Here is a 23695-nt window from a genome sequence, read left to right on the forward strand (position 1 = left end):
ACACAAGCTATCAATAGTTACGTCAAACGCAGAAGGCCCAATGGGAAAGATGTCTAACGGATCAAGGAGCCCTGCCCTCGGCCGTAGGTCCTGCTCAGGAGCTGACGACTGGCAGGAACCAGCCTGGCTTCTCCCAGCTTGAAGATGCCATGATTGCACCAGTGTGTTAGGACAGCTTCTCCCACAGGAATGACTAGAGAAAAACAAGCATAAACAAAACAGAACTACGTAAGCATCTTACTTTAGCAACAAGGTGGGGTTATTCTCTTAGCAACGAAAGACACATCTGAGTCTTACCAGACGACTCATGGCTGCTGGCTCAACCTAGGTTTCGTGACACATGAAAGAGCCCGCTGGCCATGTTTTCCCTTTAGAATGACCAGTTTCCTGGGACTATTTTGGTTTTGTCCCTGAAAGTCTCATGTCTTAGGCAACTGCTCATTCCTGGGCCACTGGGGTGGTTGATCACCTGATATCATCCCTTCTAGTGGATTCCACAATGGACTACAAGGTGCTGGTGTGATCAAAACATGGGTTTTAGCATCAGATAGACCCAAGTGCAAATCCTTGTGTGTGCTATGGGACTTCCAAACTGTGTCATCAGAGAACTTACTCATTATTTTAAAATGTAGATAATATTTACCTCATCTGTTTGTTATCAGATTCTCACCACACTTTGCTCCATGTCACTGGCCTCCGTTCTCTTCTTCAAACACATAGAGCCCATTTTCCCACTGTGCACTTCCTGTTCCCTCTGTCTGGAAGCCATATTCTCAGATGGGCTCTTTCTTGTCATTCGGGTCTCTGCTTGCCTGTTACCTCCTCCCGAGGTCTTCCCTGACCACTCACTCAGGAGAACCTCCCGTAACACTCCAGGGGCTCTTTGTCTTATCCCCATTTTATTTCCTTCCTAGTGCTGAACATGATCTGGAATTGTCTTTTTATTTATATGGCTGGTGGCCTTCTAAAATGGCTTTCCCAAATCCCTACGTGCTGGTATTTATGCCCTTGTGTAATCCTTTCCTCTGAGTGTGGGCAGGACCTAGGGACTTGCTTCTAGCACATGGAAAATGGCAAAGTGGTAGGATGTCACTTACGAGATTATGTTCTAAAAAACTGTCATTTCTCTCTCTCTCTGTCTTTCCTTGCTTGTTCTGATGAAGCGAGCTGTGGTGTTGTAAGCTGCCCAATGGAGAGGAGCATGTGGCCAAGAATGGAGGCAGCCTGTAGCCAACAACCAGCAAGAAGCCACATGAATGAGCTTGGAAGCAAGTGCTCCCTCAATGAATCCTTAACGTGGCTGCAGGCCTGGCCGACACCCTGATTGTGGTCACGTGAGAAACCCTGAGGCAGAGGTCCCAAGCGAAACCGTGCGCTGATTCTTGACCCACAGAAACTGTGACACAAGGACATAAATAAATGTTGTCATGTTAAGTCACTAAATTTTGGGTAATTTGTTATGCGGCAATAAATAATACATGGATGTATTGTTTATTTCCTCCTCTGGAAGAACAGCACCGTGGCAGAGAGGACCATGCCTCTCTTGTTCACTGTGGTGGCTGCCCAGAGCAAAACCACAGTATCTGGCACATAATAGATGCTTGATTTTATTGAATGAGCAAACCACAAGGTCACAGGATACCTACAGGGCTTGCAAGCACAATGAAATACATATTTGTTGAATAAATGAGTGATTTGGTGACTAAGCACGAGGAGGCTTAGGAAAAGAGACTCTGGGTTGACTTATATTTGGTTGACTAGCAAGTGCACAGGCCCCTATTGTGGGCTCAGATGTTGAATGAGTTAAGTTAGTAAATGAACAAACTCAGGCAGAGGTTTGGGTTAGCAATAGATCGGAAGTGATAGGTTTGGTGCCTATCAGATACGATCTGTGTGAAATGCCAGTAAAATCTCTAATAGGCACTCAGAAATAAGTCTAGCTTTCCATAGAACATTAGGTGAGAAAAAAACAGTTCACAGAACAGTGTGTGTTTCCCATTGTTTTTAAACCCACGCATACACACAAGTCTGGAAGAAAACATACCAAAATGTTAAGTACTTCTTGGTGGGTGATAGGATTATAATTATTTTTTTTTTCTTTTGGTTACCCATATCTTCTACAGACAGAACAAACAACAAAGGTATTTCTACTTAAAAAGCAGAGAAATGATGGATTTAAAAGTCAGTCTCATGTAAGATACTGAAGATACAGGGGTGAAGGTGATAACCCAGTGAGGAGGGGGGAGGACAGCGGTTGCTGAGGACATAATCCCATGTGATCTTGAAAGCACAGTTTCTGGTTGGGTAAGAGAACAAACATTTGGTATCGACTGTCATGGTATGGCCACCCTCATGCTGCCAAGCTCACTGTGGCCCATCCGGACAGCCCTTTTTCCCTGACACATTTCTCAACCTGCCTTTCAAACCCTGCCACCATGCTGACCTGGTCTCTACTTTTCTCACACCTGCATGCCTCCTGCTAGCATCCAGCTCTTCCCCAGCCCCTGGGGGCCGCCTCACATTCCACAGCTGGAGTGATATCCCTCCCACCTTTGTTCCCAACATCCCCATCGTGGCAGCCAGTGTATGAAACCATGGGCTTGAAGACTGCTCCCGCCTTTATCTCATCCCCCAACAGAACCTGATCAGACTCACTTTCCATCAGAAAGCCAACACTTTCCCTCAGTGTAACTATGACCTGTTTTTCCAAGTTCTGCTTCCAATTAATCCAGCAATGACCCCTTTCACGGCTACCCGTGTTTTGGGCATGCTAGTAACTCTGGCAAAGTGTTTTTGAATAGCTGTTCAGTAGTTGACATGTATTTGTGCCCAGTAGTTAAAATTGTATTTTTCTGAAATAAAAAGCAACGTAGGGAGCACACGCTGTGTTTCGGGACTAGGTTTAGGCTCCAAGCAGTCACGTAAATCCCGTTTGCTATGGCGGGTGTCAGCGCCCCTGGTATATGGAAGCCTGGAGGGGTGGGTGCTGGGTACCATAGGGAATGAGCACTGGATTTTGAGCAACTCCCAGGGCATAGCCCAAACGGCAGGGCTCCAAGTGAAACCTCTGTGGCACTCCAGGTCTCTTCTCCAGAAGGAGGCCCAGGCCCTGTTGCCCACCCTGGGGTTTAGAGACCAAAATGTCTCCAATTAGGAGAGAAATAGAGAAACCATCTGCAAGCCCGTACCCTGTTGGTTTAACATTAGCTGTGTTCAGCAATATCTGGCACCGGCCTTTTAGACACGGGGAAGCCCCTATTTCCCCCTGACTGGGACCACATGACCAGCTCCCGCCAATGGGCTGTGAGAAGTGGCCTGGGGTAAGTTGCCCCTCAGAGGAGTGGGTGGATTCCTCCAAGCACTTTCTTCCAGAATGGAAATGAGGGAGACCTCCTGTGGAGATGGCCAAGCGATCTGAACCACTTAAGTCACACTAGAGGCCCTTTGCCCTGCAGTGTCACCTGAGCCTGTTTGGGGATCAATTTGTTACTGCACCATGTAACACAGCCTATCCCAACTAACACCAGATCAGTTCCGAATTTTAACCCATTATTTTGGTTTAATGAAATTTTCTTTTTTTGTTTATTTATTTATTTATTTTGGGAGAGAGAAAGTGTGAGCAGGAGAGGGGCAGAGAGGGAGGGAGGGAGAGAGAGAGACAAGACAGAGCGAGAGGGAGAGAGAGAGAATCCCAAGCAGGCTCCACACTGTCAGCGTAGAGACCGATGCGGGGCTCAATCCCATGAACCGTGAGGTTATGACTTGAGCCAAAATCAAGAGTCCAACCCTTAACCAACTGAGCCACCCAGGTGCCCTTTGATTTAATAAAATTTGGTCAATGAAAGCAGGAAGGAAAACAAGTGGATCTAGAGCACAAGAAGGACTTGGGAACCTGGCCTGACCCAGTACCGTTTGCTCCTTTTCTTTTAAAATTGAACTACACACTGAGTGGTCACTTTCCACTCCCTTGTGGCAGCCTACCCAGCCTGAGGCCACAGTGTTCGATGTTCCTTCAATCATTTTCAGATTTTCAATAAGCTCTATGTCTACAGTGAATGAATACACATCTGATTGGCCAGATGAAGAGACACTGGGCAAATTTTTCATTTCTTTTTAACTTCCAAAGTAAGAGTCTTCCTCTATTAATAATATGTGCATTCTACCTCCGTAAATAATATGTTCTATTTTACTGACATCTTCTCTGGACTCTGGTAGGTGTATTAAACCGCTCAAATATCTAGGTCACACAGAAATGATTATTTTGAAATGTTAATTTGAATTGGCATAAATATTATAGTACAGTATATGTATTTTAACTAAGTTGTATTTTAAAGGTGACTTTTATAATACTTGTCTAGTATTTCAATTAATCGTAATTAGACTGGCTTGCATTTTATATGCTGGCTATACAAGTATTTAAAGACATTCTTATGTGCCTTTAATCCTAGCCCGAGTAATTACTACATACCTCATTTTATAGGGTTTTTATTAGGGAATGTTTAGTGAAAGTTTCACTTTGCCTTTGCCTTAAAATTATGTCCTTTTATAGCGTGATGTAAATTTTACTTGGACTTTAGTATTTGTTGTTAACATGCTTACTTTTCCCCATTGTTAAATAAAGTATACTTTCCCTTCATATTTAATTAAAAATTGGGGGGGGGGGATGGAGACAGGGTAATAGTAGTACATGCTTATAATAGACGATACAAAAGAAAATGAAAATCACTCATAATCCACCCACCAGATAGTGCATCATTCCCTCCAATCCATAGCCTGCTGTATACAACTATCATATTCATACTGTATAAAATATCCATATTCATATGCAAGCAACTGTCCATATTCATACTCTACATAACTTTGTATCCTGCTTCTTTTCACTGCATATGTCATTGTCTTACAATTTTTTGGAGGCCTCCCAGAATTTTGTTTTAAATGTTTATTTATTTTGAGAGAGAGCGTGTGCTCGTGCACCAGCAGGGAAGGGGCAGAGAGAGAGAGGGAGAGAGAGAATTCCAAACAGGCTCTGAGCTGTTGGCACAGAGCCCGATGTGGGGATTGATCTCACCAAGTGTGAGATCATGACCTGAGCCAAAATCAAGAGTTGGACGCTTGACCGACTAAACCAAGCAGGCGCCCTGAGGCTTCCTAGAATTCTAATATTTGTATGTACTATAATTTATTTATTTTTTCTTAAGTAGGCTCCATGCCCAGTGTGGAGCCCAATGTGGGGCTTGAACTCACAGTCCTGTGATCAAGACCTGAGCGGAGATCAAGAGTCCAACACTTAAACCGAATGAACCACCCAAGCACCTGTACTATAAACATTCCTATTGTAGAACATTTATTTTCAATTCATCACTGTTGTAAACATTGATGAATATGCTCACACATCACTTGTGCTAGGCAGAATAATGATTCTTCTGTACCAAAGAAGTCCACATCCTAAGCCCCAGAACCTGTAAAAACACAAAAAGCACTTTGAAGATGGAATAAATTAAGGACCTTGAGATGGGGGTATTATCTGGGTGGGCCCAATCTAATCACATGGGTTCTTAAAATAGGAGAACCTTTCCCAGTTGAGATAATATTATGAGATGTAACAATGGAAGCAGGGTCAGATGCTACATTGATGGCTTTGAAGATGGAGAAAGGGGACCACGAGCAAAGGAATGTGGGTGGCCTCAAGAAGCCAGAGAAGTCAAGGAAGAAAGCAAGTTCTCCCCCTCGAGCCTCCACATGGGAATAAATATAGTGTCTCCAAAATGATTTTAGCCCAGTGAGACTTGTGTGGGATTTCTGCCCTACAAGACTGTAAAATAATAAATTTGTGTTGTTTTCAGCCGCTAAGTTTGTGGGATTTTTTTTTTATTTTTTTTTTTTAACGTTTATTTATTTTTGAGACAGAGAGAGACACAGCATGAACGGGGGGGGGGGGGGGAGGGCAGAGAGAGAGGGAGACACAGAATCGGAAGCAAGCTCCAGGCTCTGAGCCATCAGCCCAGAGCCCGACGCGGGGCTTGAACTCACGGACCATGAGATCGTGACCTGAGCTGAAGTCGGACGTTTAACCGACCAAGCCACCCAGGCGCCCAGTTTGTGGGAATTTTTAATGGCAGCAATAGAAAACTAATACCGGATTTTTGCGCACATCTTTTACTCTTTCCCATGGGAGTCAACTCCTAGAAGTCTTTAAAGTCCCTTATATTGCCAATGAATTTGTGTAAAAGTGCCCCACCTCATTTGCCCTCACCAACCCTGAAACTCAATTTCCTGCATATCCTGTTGTTTCATTGAAATTGATGATAGTAATGATAACCAAATACTCATAGCATCCAATGGAATGCTTACACTCACGCATTCAATCCTCACAACTCTGTGAGGTATGGTACCATTGCCATCCCCATTTTCCAGAAGAGGGAGCGGAGACATGGAAAAGGTAGGAATGTGGTACAGCTGGAGTTAGACCCCAGGAAGTCTGGCCCCAAAGGGCACGCTCTTTAATAAGTGTTCCATTCAAATCGAAGGTCCCAAAGGGAAGGGTCAGTCTTTTCTACCTCCTTGATTACTCGAGTGATTGTCAAGTTTTCCCTGGTGTTACCGTAATCGTGTGGCAACAGTAGTCGCAAAGAGCTCTAAGCAGAGATTGACATTTAAGAGTTCACTCAGTCTGTAAAGAATCGCGGTAACATTTTCTCCTACCTTTGCTGCTTTGCTGGTGGCCCTTTGCTTCTCTCTCAACCACAGAATAATTGGAATATTCTCTAATAATTAAGACTCACTTCAACTGCCAGATCACTGTGAACCACCCCCTCCCCATTCCTTTATACCCACTACTATAGAATGGATACCACACCAGGTGCTAGAGACAACAGTGGACCGGACAAGAGGGGACGGCTGTATTAGGCCTGATGCCATAACACAGACCCTTACGACAGTCAGGAGTCCAGGCCTCAATGCCAGCAGGTGAAACAAGGAAGAGGAAGCCACACCCCTTCCATTAGGGTCACAATCCAGAGCAGGCAACCTCGGTTTGCTCACATGCCAGATAGCCACTGCTTTTAGTCTTGGGGCTAAAGGATCTTCCAAAGTTAAGACGTTTTTCTCTTGTGTATAGTAGAATAAAAACTTACTTTGGTTTCTCGCGTTTTCCTGACGTAAAACTGGGGGATCAATGAAAGTAGAAAAATAGATTAGATTGACAATCATCCTGAACAGAATGTGCATCTAATGTCTCACTGTCTCCAGTGCAAGTTTTGAATTTGACTCTGAAAATGCTTTGGGACTGTTTCATCTTATTTTGTTGTGTGGTTAATACTTAACACAAAACTTACCATTTTCATTTTGGAGCAAGCAGCCCAGCGGCATGGGGTACATTCACACTGCTGTGCGGCAACACACCATCCATCGCCCCAAGTTTCATCTTCTCAAGCGAAAGCCGCACACCTTAGGGACGCCTGGGTGGCTCAGTCGGTTGAACATCCGACTTTGGCTCAGGTCATGATCTCACGGTCCATGAGTTCGAGCCCCGCGTCGGGCTCTGTGCTGACAGCTCAGAGCCTGGAGCCTGCTTCAGATTCGGTGTCTCCCTCTCTCTCTGCCCCTCCCCCGCTCATGCTCTGTCTCTGTCTCAAAAATAAAGATTAAAAAAAAATTAAAAAAAAAAAACAAAAGCCGCACACCTTAGACGACAACTCCCCCCAGCCCCGGTCCACTTTCTCCGGGAATCTGACTGCTCTGGGTACCTCATGTAGGTAGAATCGTACAGTAATTGTCCTTTGACTGGCTTAGTCCATTTAGCATAAAGTTTTCATGGTACATCCATGCTGTGGCAGCATCAGAATTGCCCTCCTTTTTGAGGCTACATATCCCATGGTACGTCTGTACCCTGCTTTGATTATCCGTTCATCTGTCAGTGGACACTTAGGTTGTTTCCACCTTTCAGCCGTTGTGAATGATGCTGCCAGGAATATGGGTGTGCAAACATTTGCCTAAGTCCCTGCTTTCAATTCTTTGGGGTATATACCTAGACCCTAAATTATGTTAACATTATTCAACACTGCAGGTGGGAGATCTGCTTTACCCAAATCGGGATTCTAACTTGGCAACCTGAGTAGTTTCTAGCAGCTGTGCATGCCTGGAGGCGTCCCCTACAGAAAGGCAGTGCCTGGTTTACAGTACACTGGTCCTCCTTGTCCCAGGCTCCCGACGACCGCAACAAAGGGAAACTGAAAACAAACATTGCCAGCACACCTCTCAAAACTCTCTCCCACTGAATTTCCAATAAAAACAAAACGCAATGTAAAAATAAGACACTTTTATTCAAAGTTAAGAATGTTTTCCAGGTTGACACACATACATAGATAATTCCACCATCTTATGGATTTCTAAAATCACTGACAGGCAGATACGAACCGGTCTGGCAAACACGCATCGGCCACTTAACTCCCAAGTTTTTGTATTTGCACTAAGCCTGCTCACTCAGAGGGAAACCACTGGCCGGAATGTCCCTGCTGCTTTTGTTGCCCCCAGACTGGCATGACGGAGGGGAGGGAACGCTCCTGCTACACTGAACGGGCAGAACAGCGCTAGGCTCTCGGCTCCACCCAGCGGCCATGACCGCCAGGACCGGGAAGAGCCACCCCGCACCCCAAGCAGGGTCTGTCCAGGCCAGTGAGCACGCTGCTCAGCGGGGCTTCCCAACCAGCCCTTCTCCACACTGGCTGCACAGTATCGTCAATGGGGAACTTGAAACAAAATCCAGATGGCCTGAGCCACGGGTCAGCCCCGTGAGAATCTCTGGGAAGGCCACCGGATAAAGGTCATCTCCCAAGTTCCCTGGGAGTGGGGGAGGGGGGGTTCCGAAGCTGTGGAGAAACATAGCAGCCCTTTCTTTCTCACCTCTTACCTTCTTGGAAGTCTCTCTTATTCTAATTTCAAACACTGGGCATGTCAGACACACTTCTGAAATTATGAACTTATGCCATATGGATGCTAACGTCTCTAGCAGGGATTTGCAATGGGTTTAAAAAAACAGAGCACCTGGATTTCATTAAAAAAATTTATTTTCATATAAAAGTGCCAAAATATCCACCAATGTCATAATCTATCTCAGCAACCAGTTTACGCTAGTAATCAAAACACAAGCCTCTTTATTCACATTGTTTAGAAATCAAATCCTTTTCACACATTCCCACAGTAGCTGGAGTCTCTAGATAGTGGGAAGCTTGCGCTCCTATCTGCCGTGGTAGTCCATATGTCCAGGTTCATATAGGCACGAAACGGGTTAAACCCCGGGTAGTACTCCTTGCACATGACAGCCTGGTTTTCCATGTGAGTCGAATGTTCCGTGGTGGGACTGATGGGGCAGCAACTTTCATATACATCACTCTGCGGGGCCCAGATGGAACCAAAAAGTCCAGACATTGGAGACAAGCTTCGGGTGCTTGTGAGGTAGGGCTGAAGTGTACATGAGGAGAGAAAAAAAATGTTTTTATTTTTTAAAAATATTTATGTTTGAGAGAGACAGAGGAGCAGAGAGAGGGGGAGACAGGATGCCAAGCGAGCTCTGTGCTGATGGCAGAGAGTCAATGCAGGGCTCGAACTCATGAACTGCGAGATCATGACCTGAGCTGAGGTCAGACGCTTAACCGAGGCTAGGCATCTAGGCCACCCGGTGCCCCAAGAAATGTTTTTTTTTAAAAATAGAAGGTTTGGGGCACCTGGGTGGCTCAGTCAGTTAAGTGTCTGACTTTGGCTCAGGTCATGATCTCGTGGTCCATGGGTTCAAGCCCTGTGTCGGGCTCTGTGCTGACAGCTCGGAGCCTGGAGCCTGCTTTGGATTCTGTGTCTGCCTCTCTCTCTGCCCCTCCCCCACTTGCACTCTCTCTCTCTCTCTCTCTCTCTCTCTCTCTCTCAAAAATAAATAAACATTACAAAAATTTAAAAACACAAGCCTTAGAAAGGCAACATCAAGGTCGAATGCTTACCAGTGGACACCACAGTGGTAGCAATCCAAGATACTTGTAAGTTATTAATATTCTCAACCATCTGGGTTGCTTCGACTCCATTTTTCTCAAATGGAGTGATGTGAAATCCTCATCTAACTGGAATAAACTTATTTTCAACCCAAGGAAGGACCCACACAGGTCAAATGCCCTCAATCTATAAGAACTGTCTTGAGGGGCATCTGGGTGGCTCAGTCAGTTAAACGTCTGACTTGGCTCAGGTCATGATCTAGGGGTCCGTGAGTTCAAGCCTCACGTCGGGCTCTGTGCTGACAGCTCAGAGCCTGAAGCCTGCTTCAGATTCTGTATACTCCCCCTCTCTCTGTCCCTCTCCCACTTGTGCTCTGTCTCACTCTAAAAAATAAATAAATGTTAAAAAAGAAAAATTAGTGTCTTGAATGGATGTGAAAGGAAGAAGGTGTGGGACTTTTAGGCTCAGAAGGGTGCTGACAGGCAGGAAGCCCTCAGGACCCAGTCACGGAGGGCTTCCTGGCCCCAATTCAATTTTATCTACAGACCATCACCCTGACTTCTGTGATCTACAGGAACCAAGCCAGGCTTTGGCTGATCTGAACCTAACTCTGAAATTAAGGGAGACAAGGATTAAAGCAACACCAGAAGGAACATGCAAATGCCCCAGGGTCACAGCACTAACCGGAGAATTGAGGAGACTGGCATGTCCCCAGGCAGTCGGCATATTGGGCGGGGGACTCCAGGTAGACTGAGAGTTGTGATCCATAACATCTGTCTGAATTTCGGCAGGACAAGGGAAGCCATTGGGGTAATTCATGTTTTCTACAAAGAATGGGAGACAACAACACAGGTAAACATTTTTATGGCAAGATCTGCATTCTTACTCTTGGGCCAAAAACTTTCAAGGCCTTACTATATTGACAAGTCAAAGACAGGTATAAATACTCACCCCATGTGGACCAGGAGGGCCACTGTCATTCTCAGGGTTAAAACTATTTATCAGATACACTACCTGGGAAGCCCTCAGTGAGGAAGGTCTTCCTCTGGACTTGATGTTCTGTATTTGACAATGTGATGGGAATCTTTCTAATAAACACTACCGCAGACTGGAATCATGTCGAGAGTCTTACTAGTCCTCAACATTTTCCTTTATTACCTGTCATGCTAACCTCATGCTTCCGAAACCTGTATGTGTTTTTTTCTATACATAAACAGTTATGGTAAAGTTTAATGTACTAACTAGGTACAGTAAGAAATTAATGACAATAACTAATAAAATAGAAAAATTATAACAAAAGTTATGTGAATGTGCTTTCTTTTTCTCCTTCCCTCTCAAAAGATCTTACGGTACCATAGTCACCCTTCTTGTGATGATAGGAGATCATAAAATGCCCATGTAGGGAGATGAGGTGAGGTAAAGGACAGACATTGTGACATAGTGTTAGGCTAGTGTCGACCTTCTGACAATACGTCAGGGGTCAGGGGGAGGATCATCTGCTTCTGGATGGTGGCTGGCCGCAGGTAACTGAAACAGAAGAAAGCACGACCGACCGGCTCACAGGGTGCTGCTGTCATGAACACAAGCCCCACCAGCACAGGAAGAAAGTTACCACAGCACCCCCCAGTGGTTAGCATGGAGCAACGCATACATTACAATGGGGGAAGTACATCTAATATACTGCTTAACACCTTCCCTGAAAAGGCATGAGAAATCATGATCAGGCTGTAACGTAGAATCAGAACACTCTGCAGTTTATCTTTTTGCATAGCTCTTATTGTTTACTATTACCGATGCTTGAGCCCAAGCATCTGTAATTTCCCAGAATTTCCCCTCCTAGCTCTGTTCCTTCCTTCTGCAGCACCACCCAGGGGCAGAAGAGTCAGGACTTGCTGAGGAACAAGCCCATAAATGCTCACATTTCACAAGGGGCTTGCCTGCCTCAAAAGTTCAGCAAACATCTAAAGCCTCAGCCTCCCAATGGATCATCTACAATCTTAGGTCCACATAGATCCAAATGACCCAGTTCTACCAAATGGGAAGGGCTAACTAGTTTAGAGTTATCTGTAGAAGCCCCCAGACATCCAGGTTGAAAGGGCTTTTCGAGGCCATATAAAACTATACATGGGAGGCATGCACAACTGAACCCACATGAAGCCACTCAGCAGCTTCCTGTAAGGTCGTTCTCCACGGCTGCTCACTGTTAAGGGCACATTCTTAACAAACAAACAAATAACAACAATAAAAAAACCAAGCTCACGGACGCAGAGAACAGACTGGTGGTTGTCAGAGGCAGGGGTCGGGGCTGGTGGGGAGTGGGGTGTATGTGAAATGGGTGAAGGTGCTTAAGAGGCACAAACTCCCAGTTAGAAGATGAACCAGCCCTGGAGAGACAACGTGCTGGCATGGTGAGGACAGCAGACAACACTGTACTGTGTATTTGCAAGTCGCCAGGAGAGACCCTGAAGGTTTTCATCACAAGAGAAAACCTTTGTAACAATGTACAGTGACAGATGGTAACCAGACTTACTGTGGCGATCACTTCCCAATATTTACAAATATGGAATCATGATGTTGTACACCTGAAACTAAAGAACGTTCTACACCAACTATATCAGTTGTTTTCAAAAAGGTACTCTTCTGCAATTAGTGCCTTAGACAGACTTAGACCTTAGACTTCAACCTTAGACAGACTTTCTGCTTTGACTTTCTGAGAGTAAAAGAATGGCACTGGGATTGTTCGAATAGCTTTTACCTTCCGGAAAGGCATTATAATCATTCAGTTCCAACGGACAGTACACACTGGGGAACTGGCCTTCACAAGTCGCACTCCAATCAATGAAACTGCTACAAAAAACAAGAGGTGTAGTCTCAGAAATAGGATGTCAAAAGATCAAGTAAAGAAAGGAAACCGATTTTATTGCCCAGCATCCTAATCACTGCTAATTCCTCAATTTTGCAAGATAAAAGTTGTACTTTCTCAAGTCACAGGATCAAAGACTTACTAACTGAATGCTCATCATCAATGACACAGCCTTGCAGGTTGGACGGTCGGAACTAGGAGCACACTTCCTTTATAACCAGGTTTGTGAAGTCTAACCAGAGGCAGGATCCAAGGCCATGGCTTTATGAGCACTCTGGAAGAGTGACCGTGCTACCCTGAGGGTCTCAGCAAACACCTGACGGTTGTGTTATAAAATATCCACCTTTGCTCAAAGCAAGGCCAGCACTCACCTTACGTAAATCACAACCATAGAGACTATGATCATGATAGATACTTCAATCACTGTTACAAACTGGATTCTCATTATAGATAGAAGGAAGTAAATACCACTGTAACAAGCTGAACCAAAAAAGAAAACTTCAAACAGATTCTGTGATTAAACACAGATAGCAACATTTTCTCAAGTTTTCATAATTGAATGCCATTAATATCCAACAGCAAAATTAAAAAACTGCTATAATGTAACTACTTTTCAATTCTCAAATTATTTGAGCTTTCTTAACACTTTAAACATGTTCATGATGAACACCATGGAAAAATGGAAGTCTTTTCTCTGCTAGGTGGTAGAAATTCTGAGTGATTGTTTTTTCAGACTTGCCTCTCTTAATAGATCCGTCTTTCCAACTTAAAAAGGAAGGTAATTATGTGACCAACAGCTTTGTTATTTTTATTTCCTTTCATGTTTCTCTCAATCCGTGCTTTGTTATTTTCTGAGACATCACAATGCGACTCCAAAAGGCAGGAAACACCCAGCTAAGGTGCACTGGGGAAGAAGCCTGGCCCCCAGTTGTGTAAGGCCTGCCTAAAGGCAAGCCCTTAGGCTAAGCAAGGCAAGGACCAGAGGAGAGAGCTGTACCTATTATGCACGGGGGCGGGGCCCTGCATCACGCCAGGCATGCTGTTCTCCACGGCACAGTTGTAGCTGCTTGTCACACACATGGGCTGCGTGGGCCATAGGTCTCCAGGTGGGTAAAGACCTAAGGAAGAGAACAAGGCCTCTCAGTCTACCTTCTTCCCCCTTGGCCTTCATCCCACCCTCCTTGCAGGACCAGCTCAACTTCCCTTCTCTCCTTCAAGAAAACACTCCCTGAATATCACCCACACATGCCGATCACTTCTATCTTCCCCAACCCCTTTCAGGATATACTTTCAAGATATGAAGTAGAAAGATGGCATGTGCTTTAACCTTCACTTCAGACGGTATAGGACTGTCTCCTGACCTAGATTACAAGATCACTGTAATAATTCAACAAGTATTTGAGGGCCTGCTCTCTGTAAGGCCCCATTTTCGATGTCAAGGACACAGCAGTGGACAAGTTTACATTCAAGTGGACAGAGACAAACGAAAAAGGAAGAAGGAGAATATGGCAGGTGGTCTAAGTGCTATGCAGATAAACAGCAATTTTATTTATTTTTAAATGTTTACTTGATTTTGAGAGAGAGCACAAGTGGGGAAGGACAGAGAGAGAGAATCTCAAGCAGGCTCTGTGCTATCAACACAGAGCCTAAAGCAGGGTTCAACCCCACAAACCATGAGATCATGACCTGAGCCAAAATCAAGAGTCAAATGCTTAACCGACTGAGCCACCCAAGGGGCCCCAACAGCAATTTTAAACAGGGTAATGGAAGGCCTCACTAAGGGAATATCTGATGGGTGGAAGATGTGAATAAGGTAAGAAACCAGGGGGGATGGGGGAGGCTCCAGGCAGGGGGAATAGCACTTTCTGTAAAGGCTCCTGGTGAGTTCAGAACAGCAAGGATACCGGTGTGGCCAGCAAGGAGAGTAGTGGGGGATGAGGTCACAGAGATGACTGAGAGCCAGAGAGTGCAGAGTTTGTGGGCTCCCCAATTTAAGGATGGGGGCATTTACTTTGGATGGTATGGGGAGCTGTTAGAAGGTTCTGAGCTTAGTGACTACCAGGAGACAAGTCTCTACCAGTTTCTCACATTTCTGTACATCTTGCAGGTGGAGGCCCTGAATGCCTTTATTCTGGACTATCTTCTCAAGGATGTTTGGTAACCAAAAGCCGTGCAACCTATATACAGCCTCCCTCTGGAGCAAAAGGCAGGTATGCTTACTGCCCATTATAAAACATATGGGTTCCCTAAGCTCAGGGTTCCTTCCTGTAACATAACCCAGTATGCACACAGATATCCATGTAGGACCCAGGGGAATTGATGCAAACATGGTGATGTTCATGTAGCTGGCTTGGCCTCAGCCCTCCCTCAGCTTTATGTGGAGGAAATGGAGGCTGTCCCTCTAGGGAAATTGTACCTCCCACTCTACTACCTGAAGCAACGCTGCTGGCTCAGTGGGGCCTACAACTCACTGAGGTTCCCCTAAATGCCTGGGTGTGGCTCACTGATGGTCAGACTAAGCTGAAACCGGATAGTGCTCACTGGGCTCTAGCAGCTGTCCGCCCCAGCATCCACTCTGCAGCACTGAAAATGAATATGGCCCCTCTGGTCAGGCACAGACCCAGGGTGGAACTCTCAAAGCCAGCTCTTCTCTTGATGAACTGAGTTGTGCTTTTACTGACACAAGCTATTGCTAATAGCCTAGCTACTGGTCTGTCACTTGGAAAGCTACTAACTGGCAGATTAAAAGACACTTTGCTTTAGGGATGTGAAATGGGGAAACAAATGTTGGCTTCCAATTAAATCATCTGAGCCACTCGGGTAGGGTATCCTGAGGAAGGCAGCCTGGAATCAAGCTGCACACCCAGACGACCAGGACTGCTGCCTGTCATATCGGATGTGGGAGCACTTCCAGCATCACAAATGCACAGAGGGAAGAAACCACTTGTTTAGGATGCAGGACTACCACTGCCAGCCAGACTCATCACAGCTGCCTCGAGCTGGGGTGGGCCACATCATACTGAGCATTGCTGTCACCCACTCCTGGCACATGGACCACGCTGGACCCTGAGCCCCGTCTCCAGGCCATTACTGCTGCCTCCCCACTGCTGACACGTTTCTGGTTACAGTGCTGCTGTTCATCAACCAGCCGGCACAGCCACATCACTGCAGCCCCTGAAAGTAACCTGATCAGGACAGCTATCCCGACCAAAGCCACTCAGCAGTGGGTCGAGAGTCAAAGGCATTTGGTGGTCCTTCTATACTCCCTACCGACAGACACCTGGGATGGCTGGGCTTGGAACAGCCTCCTCCAGTTCAACCCAAACAGGTTTCTGACCCTAATTCCTCACCTCCCCTGGTCTACATACTTATGTAAGGCAGTTTAGTACTGACTGGACCTGTGCCCAGAAAGGGATCACTGGCCCTTGGCTGCTTCCTGGGTATGAAACAGGACTAAAGGGGTGTGGGGCAAGTGGGATACAGAGATCTGTTCTGAACATCCACAATTCTGCCCCGACCACTTCTAGACATGTGACACTCGTTTTTTGCCCTAATAGCAACCCTAGGCTGAGCTGGGGGGTAGACACTCTGGTGTCAGTCCAGCCAATAGGGGGCTGAGTGGCTTCACACTTATTTCTGGTCCAGTCACCTGGATTCTCTTGTTAGACTGAGGGGATCCTGGACCATAAGGATACTAATCACGTGGATGGGTACACTGCTCAGAGTCCCCTACACGGCCCATACAGGCCCAAGTGGGGGAACATATGGATCCCTGTAAGTTTCATAAAAAATGCCTTGACCCAGGGCACCTGCATGGCTCAGTCAGTTAAGCATCCACCTTTGGCTCGGGTCATGATCCCATAGCTCATGGGTTCAAGCCCCACATTGGGCTCTGTGCTGATAATGAGCAGCTTTCTTGGGATTCTGTCTCTCTCCCTCTTCCCCTCTCTCCCGCTCTCTCTCGCAATAAATAAACATTTAAAATAATGCCTTGACCCTTATGGACAAAAGGTGGTACAAGTACGGTTTTGTTGTAAAAAAAAAAAAAAAAAAAAGTCACTGTTACAGTTACAGCTCTTGTGATGAGAGACAAGGATTCTATGGTGATGGAGGAGGAAAACCTCAGCACCCGGGGAGGGAGTGCCTTAGGTCTCAGGAGGTGCAGAGAACAGGAGGACATTCATGATCCCTCTTTTTCAGAATTGCCCTTGGAGTCTTTCTCAGGGAGGAAAATGTCCTGGTACGGCTCTTCCAAACTGTTGTTAGGGCCTTAAATGTGACTGCCGAGTCCGCCAAATTACATCACACAGTTCTGACCTCAACTGGTCATCTTCTCCCTTGACGTTTCCAGGGGATGGACTGGCTCCTGCCCCCTCCGTGCAAAGCACTTGAGCATCTCCGGCTGTCTCCTGCCTTCACTGCCATTATCAGCGCTCAGTCATTTGTGGTATGGATGGATGGACAGATGCCATCAGCTGGTGGCATCCATCAATGGGACAGCCTGGGCTATCTGCACGTAGGCAGAACCTCCACAAAGAAAGACTAGACTCAATTATTCAAAACTGAATTGGGAACCCAAAGGTTTACTGGCCAGTCAGGCCACACTTGAGACACTGCCAACCTGTATTCCCTGAATGATCAGGTCCTATTGCCAGGGCAGGGGGACAAGGGGGGGAAGCGGGGGCGGGGCAGGGGTAGCAACTGTAAATGACACCTTCTTCCCAGGGCAATGTGTGTACCCCCAGAACGGTACTTCTCGTGCCAGTCACCAGTAGATCACGTAGCTTTCCTATGACTGTGGAGATCTCTCAGAGATGAGGATGCTCTTGGTTATTCAGGGAGATGTCCCTGAAGGATAACTTGCTGTTTATGCACATCCTGTAGGCAGTAATCACTACGAGGGAGCCATCCAATCAGCAGGATGGTATGAGATTTGTTTCCTAACATTAGCTGAAATGATCAAAGACACCACAACACCAGCTTGGCTCTGGAAGGCGTTCAGGTCAGCGCTAACTCACTGGCCAGGGTGTGGGGGACAGACTCACCCAGACATTTTCCTGTAGGTCAAGTTGCAGGCTATATCATCATAGTCAAATTAAAAGATGTGGCCCCACCTTCTGTCAGAGTAATCGAGAACCACTTAAGGAGTGATGTATGCATGAGAAAACGGACCAGAAGCCAAGGCTACGCAGCAACAAGGGGTGTGTATATTGTTGTGAGACAATTTTCTATGGGTGTCTTTTCTGTACTTCCTGCAAGCAGGAAGCTAGCTGCCTATGTTCTGACCTACCTTTCCAAGGATGTTTACTAAGCAAAGCCTCAGGAGAGAGATAAGGTCTCTCTCTCTTCGGAGCAAGGGGCAAGCTTCTTTTTTTTTTTTTTTTTTTTTTTTAATGTTTTTATTTATTTCTGAGACAGACAGAGACAGAGCACGAGTGGGGGAGGGGCAGAGAGAGAGGGAGACACAGAATCTGAAACAGGCTCCAGGCTCTGAGCTGTCAGCATAGAGCCCGATGCAGGGCTCGAACTCACAAACCGTAAGATCATGACCTGAGCCGAAGTCGGTTGCTCAACCGACTGAGCCACCCAGGCGCCCCAAGGGGCAAGCTTCTTTAACATTCAACAAAATAAATACAGTGTTTCCTGACTATTATAAAACACTTGGGTTCCCTAAGCTCAGGGTTCCTGTCCTGCACCCAGAGCCCATGCAGGTGGCCACCCGGGCCCACCTGCATCACCCATGGGACTGCAGGCCAGGACCTGCCATAAATACATCCATGTACATGCCATTCATTGTGCTAAACGTCCTCTGTGCCTGACCCAGAAGTCTCCTGTCTTCTGCCAGTATCTATAAAAATGTGGTACACTAATTGGTTAACTTGTAAGTTGGGTAACCTTCTCAGATCCTCCCCAGTTCTGGACAGAGAAAGGCTATGACTTATGTTAACATGGTCACTAAGGCTGCCGTGTTAAAAACAGATGGTAAGGCACTGATGGTTGTTAACCAGACTTACTGTGATCATTTTGCAATATACACACATATCAAATCATTACATTTTACACTGTATAAGTCAATTAAACCTCAATTTAAAAAGAGAAAATTAAAAAGAAATTAGATGGCAAGGTGAGAGCAGATGCAGGGAGATCTGTCAGGAAGTTATCGTGACAGCCCAAGAGAGAAACAATGATGGCCTGGACCAGGGTGATTATGGCGGAGGTGAGGAGAAGCAGTCAGATCCTGGTTGGAAGGCAGAAGACGAACAGAAGACAACAGATCATGGGTGGGCGACAAGAAAAACAAGTCAAGATTTCTGGCCTGAGCAACAAGAAAGACCAAATGGGAAGGCTGTAAGGTGAGCAGGAGTGAGGGAGGCCAAGCACTGGGATACCCGCTGCATCCCCAAGTACAGATGTCAAACGGCAGTTGGCTATAAGACAGTGGCATTCAGGAGAGAGGCCCAGGCTAAAGGTGCAAATGTGGGAGTCATCAGGGTGGAGGGAGCACTTAGGTTTGCAGATGGATGAGACCACCACAGGACTGTGCACAGAGACAGCACAAGGTGGCATGACAGGCCGGGGGTACTGAATCGGAAACCCTAAAACTTAAGGGCCAGAGCAGAACGTCTAAAGTCTGCAATAGGTCACCATGGAGATGGGAAGACTGAGAAGTGTGGGACTTCACAGCATGGAAACCGCTAGGGCCCCTGCAGACAGTGTCTTGGGGGAGTGGTGGAGCACAGCCAGTTTCAGAGAAGAGGAGGAAAGGAATCTGATAGCAAGCACAGACTACTCTTCTAAGAAGTTCCCCCAAAGAGAGGCACGACGTAGCTAGAGAAGGGGGTTGAGAGAGAGGGTTTGGGCTGTTGGTTTTTTAAAGGTGGGAAGTATCACAGCTGATGGAATGACCCCCAGAGAAAACCAGCTGATGGCAGAGGGATGGGCAATGCACTGAAACAAGAGCCTTGGGGAGGAGCACCGCACTGATAATTCAACAGGTTGAAACAGGAAGGAGCAGAAGATGTCGCGACTGGTGGTGCATGGACGGGGCAGTGGGAGCCTTCCGAAGGCCTCCAACTGTCTCTTTCCTTCCCAGGGAAACACCAAGCAATATCAGCTAGGAGGACGAGGCAGAAAGCACTGGAAGTATGAGCACAGAGGAGGGAACAGATAAGGGCCCAGAGAGTCGCAGCCATGGGGTCACGTGAAGCGAGGGCTGTGGACGTACAGAGCAGTGGCTGCTGTGTGTGCTTCTGCCCACTGTTCTCCAGCCTCGCTCACTGGCACTGCAGCCGGCAGAGAAGCCGCAGAACCTGGCAGAACCCTGAATGTGGTTTTGCAAGGTGTTTGCAGTGAAAGGAGGTAGCAACGGAGAGACTGTAACGAGGATGGGGGAACTGGGGCTGGGCAAAAAGCAGCTGTGTGAGGAAGGGCAGGGACGGCAGAAGGAGATGGGGCCAGTGCTCTGCAGACAGTCACTCTGAGCAAGATCTAATTCTCTAGTGACTTGAGGATCCAACCAAGGACTATAACAGGTGATTCAAAACTAATTGCAGGGGTGCCTGAGTGGCTCAGTTGGTTAAGCATCTGACTCTTGATTTCGGCTCAAGTCATGATCCCAGGGTTATGGGATCAAGCCTCGCATCATGTTCCACACAGAGCATGGAGCCTGCTTAAGGTTCTCTCTCTCTCTCTCTCTCTCTCTCTCTCTCTCCTCTGTACCTTCCCCATTCTCTCCCTCTAAAATAAAATAAATAAACAAAAGTACTTGCAGATTATTAACACCAAGAACAAGGTAAAAGGCACTTGAAACATACACACATGCAAAAAAACAGATTAAGACTCTAGACAACATGTAAGTCTCCACCTGACAACACATACAGACAGATACAGACAGAATACCATTTTAAGGCATATCTGTTTGACAGTTTTTATTTTTCCCCATCAACTAAATCTTATCTTGTCTACTACCTTAAAGAAAAAAGGTAGTACCACCTAAATTTTGTCCAAGTCTTGCTTCAGCAACATTACTGAATTCAAGAGTTTTTTTTAATTGAAAACACTTATTTTATTGGATTAGTAATTGGATCCAACTCACAAATAATTTATTTCTAATGACAATGCAACAACAGCAAGTCCAAAATGTATCCAAAGAACAGCACAGAAGCCTATGCTTTCAGAGTTGGCTCCAATGCATAGAGGAGTTTTCAAATCTAGTCTCATTTATATGAGCAAAAGCAAGCACATGCGTTAAAGCTAAATGATGCCACGGGAGTGAACATCAGGTTTATCCTGCCACGGTTCCTGACCCTAATCACGTGGGAAGCAGGCACTAGAAGAAAACAGGAGACACAAGACAAGAGCCAAGAGAGGTAACAAAGAGAACTGGAGAAGAAAAATGAGGGAGACTGGAGTTGACGTCCTACAGAGACCCCAGGAGGGAGCGGGGTTTGGTTTTCCCTCCCACTCACATCATTTCCACACCCCTGGGACGCTGTCTTCCCCACCTGGGGGTAGCCTGCAGGAGCTCAGCTCCTGGTCTCAGGTCGCGTACAGGGAGCGAGGCTGGTCACTGAGGCTGCGAGGCCAGGTTAAAGGACTTCTAAGACATGGGGAGGCAGGGAGGACAGGGAGAGAGTGGGAAAGGTGGAAGCAGGCTCAGGTGCCTGGACTTGACCCATGGCATGCTGTCCAACCAGAGCTTACCTTTGCTTTCTCTATTTCTCTGTTACCTCAGACAGGCAAAGGTGGACCACACATAGTCCCCTGCAAAGCACCCCGTGCTATACTCGGGCCACAGGGCACCTGTACCCTGGCTCTAAACGAGGGGGCAGCCCAAGTCAGAGACCTCAATGAAGCCAGTCCAGAGGGCAGGTACATTCCCAACGCACGAAAGCCCAGTGACATGGCTTGAACAAGAGGGCGCTGGGCGAAGCCCCGGCCCCACCCGACCTGCCTGTCTTGGCAAGCTCCCCGACCTGCAGTGTGGAGCACCTGGCTGCTGTCTGCTCCAAGCGTATGCGCCTCACCTTTATCTTCTTCGACACCTGCAGGCCTGGCAGGAAGGCTGGGACAGGGAGGTTCTGCATACCGTGGGACATTATTCACGTTTCTGTGGAGAAAGTGAGAGAATGAGGATCTACTCATTTCTTCTGTACAAGGACATACCAAATTTGTTCACTGAGTTTTTACAGACATTCTTCCCACAAGAAACATAAAATACTAGACACACAATGGTACACGGCCAGAAAAGGGCTGAGGAATAGTAAATTCCCAAGACCCAGCAGAGCCTTTCTTAAATAAACAACAAAACAAGTTTAACTAAGGTAGCTAAGGTGAACTGCAGATTCACCATCAGCCCACCACCAGCCAGCAGCAAGAATTAATCCCTAATTTACTTCCTACCTCTAGCAAAACAGTTCACAGACAGCTTTGTCTCCTATGCTGAGTTTCCTTCTTTACAACCCCATCAATTTAGTTTTAATGACAGCCTCCTGTCCTCTCACTATGTGACCAGCGCCTACGGAAAGGTGATCACATGCCCACTCTGAAAACCTCTGCCGGCTGCGTACCCTCCTCTTCTCCCACTCAATAAAAGCCACTTGTTGATTTTGTCCCATGCGGTGGCAAGCATCACACAGCAGAATTGTTATCATGGGGGTAGCTGCTGGGGTCTTGCAAACTTCCCTAAGTCATGGGCGTCCAGTTTTATTTCAAGTTGTAGCAAAGCGTTGATGACTCCAATCCCTACAACTACTGCAGTTTCTCTGTCTGCTTTCAGGAACGAGATGTGTTCCAATGTGGCTACGTCACTGGGCACCCCAGAGATCATGAAATGTGTTTCCTCGGGAGGATCCTGCCTCCTGAATGATGAGCAAAATTGGGCTGTATTTTCCCACATCCTTAAAAAGTTTTCCTATTTTCACCCGCAGAACCAAGTACAAGGAAGAAGCAGGGACAGGAAAAGCAGTACCTACAACACACCGTCAAAGCTAGGAAATTAAAAACTCACGTGGGATTGCAGATGTTATGAGAAAGATTCAAGGAGATGGGAGTTTCTGAAGGAAAGTCATTTTGGGAAACATTGTCTCCTGCATAAAAACAAAAACATTATCATTATGTTTTACACATGTAATTCAACTGTATTATGTATTAAAGAGCAGATGGCTAATATCTCCAACCCTTAATGAGCAAGTTCTCACTTTAAAATGATTTTCACATTCAGTAATTTTATTTTATTCTTTTAAATTTTTCCCAACATTTATTTATTTTTGAGAGAGAGAGAGAGACAGAGACAGAGTGTGAGTGGGGGAGGGGCAGAGACAGACGGAGACAGAATCGGAAGCAAGCTCTAGGCTCCGTCTGAGCTGTCAGCACAAAGCCTGATGTCGGGGTCAAACCCATGAACCGTGAGATTATGACCTGAGCCGAAGTCAGATGCTTAACCGAGTGAGCCACCCAGGCACCCCTCAGTGATTTTATTTTTAAAAAATCTCTACTATAGGGGTGCCTGGGTGGCTCAATCGGTTAAGCATCCGACTTCGGCTCGGGTCATGATCTCATAGTTCGTGAGTTCAAGCCCCACATCGGACTCTCTGCTGTTAGCACAGAGTCTACTTCAGATCTTCTATCCCCCTCTCTCTCTGCCCCTCACTCACTTGCACTCTCTGTCTCAAAAAATAAACATTAAAAAAAATCTCTATTATATTTATCTTCATTGAAAAGTTACTGAAATTCAACACTTAAATTTATGAATTTTGGATTAATGGTGTTTTAATTTTGGCAAAAAGCTGAAATCATTAATATCATGTAACTTTCTCATAGGGGTTTTTCTGATAAAAGAAATCTTGCTATATA

At 46.2% G+C, this 23695-nt stretch overlaps 1 protein-coding gene across 2 annotated transcripts in view; it reads right to left on the reverse strand.

Moving 5' to 3' along the window:
* Nucleotides 1-9047: 9047 nt before the first annotated feature.
* The window catches only part of TMEM131L (transmembrane 131 like), a 170188-nt gene continuing 155540 nt past the window's right edge, over nt 9048-23695 (reverse strand). Inside the window, exons 30-35 of one of the 2 annotated variants that reach the window (XM_019441230.2) lie at nt 22851-22929; nt 21868-21950; nt 13839-13959; nt 12734-12822; nt 10663-10802; nt 9048-9459 (exon numbers count right to left, since the gene is read on the reverse strand). In XM_019441230.2, the coding sequence (XP_019296775.1) occupies nt 9184-9459; nt 10663-10802; nt 12734-12822; nt 13839-13959; nt 21868-21950; nt 22851-22929 (788 nt within the window). In that variant the 3' untranslated portion in view covers nt 9048-9183. Of the gene's footprint in view, nt 9460-10662; nt 10803-12733; nt 12826-13838; nt 13960-21867; nt 21951-22850; nt 22930-23695 lie in introns of both variants that reach the window. The other variant, XM_019441228.2, reaches the window with a different exon arrangement.

This window comes from Panthera pardus, unplaced genomic scaffold, assembly GCF_024362965.1.
Source record: "Panthera pardus isolate Hobbes unplaced genomic scaffold, ASM2436296v1 HiC_scaffold_13, whole genome shotgun sequence".
Classification (NCBI taxonomy): Eukaryota; Metazoa; Chordata; class Mammalia; order Carnivora; family Felidae; genus Panthera; species Panthera pardus.